General features: G+C 37.5%; 1 protein-coding gene across 1 annotated transcript; it reads left to right on the forward strand.

Annotated features, from left to right (window-relative positions):
• Positions 1–1,326: 1,326 nt before the first annotated feature.
• LOC120079307 (proline-rich receptor-like protein kinase PERK15) lies at positions 1,327–5,070 on the forward strand. The gene is made up of 8 exons (XM_039033460.2): positions 1,327–2,224; positions 2,472–3,029; positions 3,159–3,245; positions 3,344–3,414; positions 3,641–3,717; positions 4,142–4,289; positions 4,419–4,580; positions 4,660–5,070. The coding sequence occupies exons 1-8, from the start codon at positions 1,621–1,623 to the stop codon at positions 4,966–4,968; spliced, it is 2,016 nt and encodes a 671-aa protein (XP_038889388.2). The 5' UTR covers positions 1,327–1,620; the 3' UTR covers positions 4,969–5,070.

Raw genomic sequence — 5,070 nt, forward strand, 5'->3', positions numbered from 1 at the left:
GGCCATATATATATATATATATCAAAGGCATAATAAACTAGGAAAAGATTCATTTATATACCCTTAACTTTATAATTAAAGTACTTAAATAATGATGGTATTAATTTAAAATCTAAATTTTTATAAGTGAATCAATTCAATTTTATTTTAAAATCATCAATATGTAATTACTCTCTCGTGTGTGAGATTTCTTTAAATGCAATAATAATATAAATGAGAGAAAATTGTGATATTAATTGTTTTCAAAGAATTTGAGCAATTTCTTACTTGTTGGTATTTTTCTGTTTTTATTTACTTATTTAGAAACAGTTATATGACTAATTTGGTGGATTATTTTTTATAATAATTCAGTGGAATTTTTAGAGAATAATATTTTTTTCGAGTGAATTAGTGTTAAATTTAAATAAAATTAAGTAAAGATGTATATCACTAACCAATGGCATGAATTGATTCTTCTGGACTTGAAACTGATACCATAATTTGTTTGAGTTTTTGATGGATACAATTTTCAAAATTTATAAATGTTGTCCATTTTTTTTTTAAAAAAATTATTTTCATATTACCCACATTGTTGGCGTATTTGAATACAAAAAATTTTAATTTTATTTTTATATTGCCAACAATTTCTTATAACGTGAACAAAAATGTTTTAGGAGAAACTTCATGGAGTAAATTGAAATACCTACTCATAAAAACCACAAGAACTTTCTAAATGGAAAATAATGATAATAATAAACAACTAACAACTATTTTGATCATCTATTTTAAAGATTGTTTGATTTTTATCGTTATATTTTTAATTATTCAATTTTACTTCATATACAATAAATACTGAAGTCAGTATCTTGAATTGTTTTTGAAAATAAATGACATTCAATCATTATTATTAAAAATACTATCGAGCACCATCAAAATTTATAGTAATTTAAATCATCATCATAATAATAGTATTTTTTTATTTAATGAAATATCATATTTGAATATGAATGTGTTAATAACCACGACATTTATATTTCTAATTCCACGTCTCTATTCTAATTATACTAAAAAGATTACAATACCAAAATGTATAGTAAAAATATTAATAGATAATTAAAAAAATTTAAAAATCAACAACTAGCTACTAAATCTAAGATTTATTAAAATATAATAACTAAATTGAATATTTAAAATTTTTAAATAAAATGATAAAATAATATTTTAACATATGCATATTTATTTTTTGTAAAAAAATAAAACATTTATATATTTAGAAATATATAAAGGCTACCATGGTAATTACCCCTAAAAATTAAATTCCTTCAAACGGCCGAAACCCGAAAAAGTGTAAAAAAAAAAAAAAAAAGAAAAGGAACGCCTTGTTTGGCCGCGTCAGTGTCAGCTTGTTCAACATTCTCCACTCTCTCTCTCTCTCTAGAATTTGGACCATTATTCTCTCTTTATCTAGAGAGAGAAAGTGGAAGAATTTTGATTTATCAACAATCTCAAAGAAATTGGATTTCAATTTTGAACCCACCATAATCATTTTCCTTGTTTATCGTTTGATTCTTTTTCCTTTTTTAATTATTGTAAGAGTTTTTTGATTTCGGATATTTTGATTACTGATTTTTTTCCATTTCAATGTCAACCCCTACTCCGGCGCCGACGTCTCCGCCGGTGACTAATACGACGTCTCCTCCCCCACCAACCCCTAGTGCTCCGCCACCATCGACTCCAACGCAACCGCCGCCGTCCACTACACCACCACCAACAACCACTCCGTCGCCGCCTCCGCCTTCCGCTGCAACGCCGCCAGCTCCTTCTCAGCCTCCGCCGACTTCCGCACCACCTCCGGCCACCCCGTCACTGCCTCCGCCGTCTACTCCCGAGCCCTCCCCGCCCACTGCATCTCCCTCACCTCCGGCTTCCACTCCTCCGCCGTCCAGGCCTTCGACTTCTCCACCTCCTCCGTCTTCTACTAGCACTCCGTCTCCTCCAACTGGCCGTAGTCCGCCGCCTCCGACTTCTCGTACGCCGTCCACTCCGTCAAGAAGTCCTCCACCTCCCTCAACGCCGCCGCCGTCGTCCTCGTCTAATATTTCAACCGGACTTGTTGTCGGAATTGCAATTGGTGGAGTGGTAATTGTTCTTCTGCTAAGTATATTGTGCCTTTGCTGTACGAAGAAAAGGAGAAGACGACGCGACGAAGAGGGATTTTATCCACATCCTCCGCCTGACCCTAAAGGTAAAATGATCGCCGGAAAACTTGACAACTTCAATGATTCAGAGTACTCAAAGTTTCTAGGGTTTATTGACATCTTATGACTCGATCAAATTTTAATTTGCTACATTGTTGCTTCTTCAATCCATTGAAGTTCTGCTTTCGTGAATCTTATATTCTTGTCTGCCATGGCCTTTAATGGGATGATCGGTTTATTTGCATCCGCCATTTTAGATGACCTTATTTGCTTGTGCTATTTTGTTGATGACAGTTGACCCTTATGCTGGTCAGCAGCAATGGCAGCACAATGCTCCTCTACCACCTGATCCTTTAATTGGGATGGTACCTAAGCCATCTCCTCCTCCGGTAGTTGCATCCCGACCCCCGCATTCTCCGACCAGCATTCGTCCTCCACCTCAACCGCTCTATATGAGTAGCAGTGGAGGCTCAGGCTCTATGTATTCTGGGCCTGAAACGCCGCTCCCTCCACCCCCTCCCCCTCCTATGGCCTTTGGTTTCTCAAAGAGTACTTTTACTTACGAGGAACTGGCAATGGCAACAGATGGCTTCTCGGATGCAAATCTCCTCGGACAAGGCGGATTCGGATATGTGCATAGAGGGGTGCTTCCTAATGGAAAGGAAGTTGCAGTCAAGCAGTTGAAAGCTGGAAGCGGGCAAGGCGAACGAGAATTTCAGGCTGAAGTTGATATCATCAGCCGAGTTCATCATAAACATCTTGTTTCTTTGGTTGGATATTGCATAACTGGGTCCCAAAGATTGCTTGTTTATGAATTTGTTGCAAACAACACTTTGGAGTTCCATTTACATGGTAATGTTATGGTCACATTTCAACTGTTGTTACTTGTAATATGCAGATCTTATTGTACTTGTGCTAGAAGTTAATTCTACTAAAGTTTTATGCGTCGATAGTTATGATTGTATAGCTTCTTCATTGCAGGTAAAGGGCGGCCGACCATGGATTGGCAGACAAGACTTAAAATCGCTTTAGGATCAGCAAAAGGACTAGCTTATATTCATGAGGATTGTAAGTTATCTTATGTTGATGTTTTATGGTAAATTGATGGAATTGACAATATGAATATGTTGTTTAGGGAATTCAGCTTCTACTTTTTTGTTAACTAGGTCACCCGAAAATTATTCATCGTGATATTAAAGCTGCTAACATACTGTTGGATTTCAAGTTTGAAGCAAAGGTATCGAAGTTTTAGTTTTATACATTGAAATGTAATTTTCTTTTTCTTGTTCTGGCTGGAAGCTGAGACCACATTTGTCATTCATTTTACTGTCCTGATTGGTTTGGCCGTCCTTGATAACACATTTGTATCCATTGGAGTCACTTTAATATCTTTTCGCAAACTTAAAGGATCTGTTATGTTCTTCTTGTTCTGATGTTGAGGTCGATCTGATTTGTTCTACTAGGTTGCTGATTTTGGACTTGCAAAGTTTACTTCTGATGTCAATACCCATGTATCAACTCGAGTGATGGGTACTTTTGGGTATGGCCTTTCTCGACTCCTGTTAATTTCAAATTTCATCCGAGGAAGATCAACCTTTACTGCTTATCGTGTCTCTATAATGAATTGGCTTCTATACTCTCCTTCCTTATATGAAGGATAATTTTTAGTGCCATTGCTGGGCTTTTCATTGTGAATGTGCCCCTCTTCCCAATAAAACCATCCAAATGAAATCCAAAGCTCGAGCACGAGTAGCGTTTCAATATGCAATACACAATATGTTATATTCCTAAAGAACTACTTGATTCTCAACTACATCATATTGTCTTAATCTTCACCTATGTGTTGTCCATGATATCTTTCGTTACGGATTTTGGAAGGATTGATCTTTTGTTAAGACTGCATAATAATATGTCGATCAGATCTTTCGTTATTTTCTTCTCAATCTTTCCCACAACACATTCAGGTATCTTGCACCAGAGTATGCCTCTAGTGGCAAACTTACTGAGAAATCAGATGTTTTCTCCTTTGGGGTTATGCTTTTGGAGTTGATCACTGGTCGTCGACCCGTCGATATGAGTAATACTTCCATGGAAGATAGTCTCGTAGACTGGGTAAGTTTTCTTATGTGTTTCGTTCAACAATCATCGCAATCTCTTCTGAAGAAGCTCCATTGTCATCATTTCGATTGCATTCAACACATCGACGCAAATTATAACCCTTGTAAACCATTTCCATTTCAGGCTAGGCCGCTAATGAACCGAGCTTTAGAAGATGGGAACTTCGATGTTTTGGTCGATCCAAGGATGCAGAATAACTACAACCACAATGAAATGGCTCGCATGGTTGCCTGTGCCGCTGCTTGTGTTCGTCATTCTGCCAGGCGTCGACCACGAATGAGTCAGGTAATTAGTTAAAAATCCCCCAATAATGCATTGAATGTATGTGTATATATTGAACCACTGCAACTGGAAAACTAAGCAGGTAGTACGAGCGCTCGAAGGAGACACGTCACTATCGGATCTCAATGAAGGTGTCAAACCCGGGCAGAGCTCAGTGTACAGTTCTCATGGAAGCTCAGACTACGACACCCACCAGTACAACGAGGACTTGAGGAAGTTCAGGAAGATGGCACTGGGGAGCACGGAATATGGAGCGAGCAGCGAATATAGCGGACCGACAAGCGAGTACGGGCTGTATCCTTCGGGGTCAAGCAGCGAAGGGCAAACCACAAGGGAAATGGAGATGAGAACAGCAAAGAAAGAGAGTGGAGGCTTCAGTGGACGCTCCTGAAACAAAGGCTTTTGTCTTTCTTTTCTGTGTAAAGAAACAAACACAGGCTGTTATTTTGACTTTGATTGTTACAAATATAGCATCATTTTCATATTGATTTAA

Source organism: Benincasa hispida, chromosome 6 (genome assembly GCF_027475165.1).
Source record: "Benincasa hispida cultivar pf3 chromosome 6, pf3_genome.v1.1, whole genome shotgun sequence".
NCBI lineage: Eukaryota > Viridiplantae > Streptophyta > Magnoliopsida > Cucurbitales > Cucurbitaceae > Benincasa > Benincasa hispida.

Coding starts and splice junctions, on each gene's coding strand:
- LOC120079307 (XM_039033460.2), top strand. CDS start 1,621: ATGTCAACCCCTACTCCGGCGCCGACGTCTCCGCCGGTGACTAATACG. Junction 3,030..3,158: donor TTTGGAGTTCCATTTACATG/GTAATGTTATGG, acceptor TCTTCATTGCAG/GTAAAGGGCGGCCGACCATG. Junction 4,581..4,659: donor GTCGACCACGAATGAGTCAG/GTAATTAGTTAA, acceptor AAAACTAAGCAG/GTAGTACGAGCGCTCGAAGG.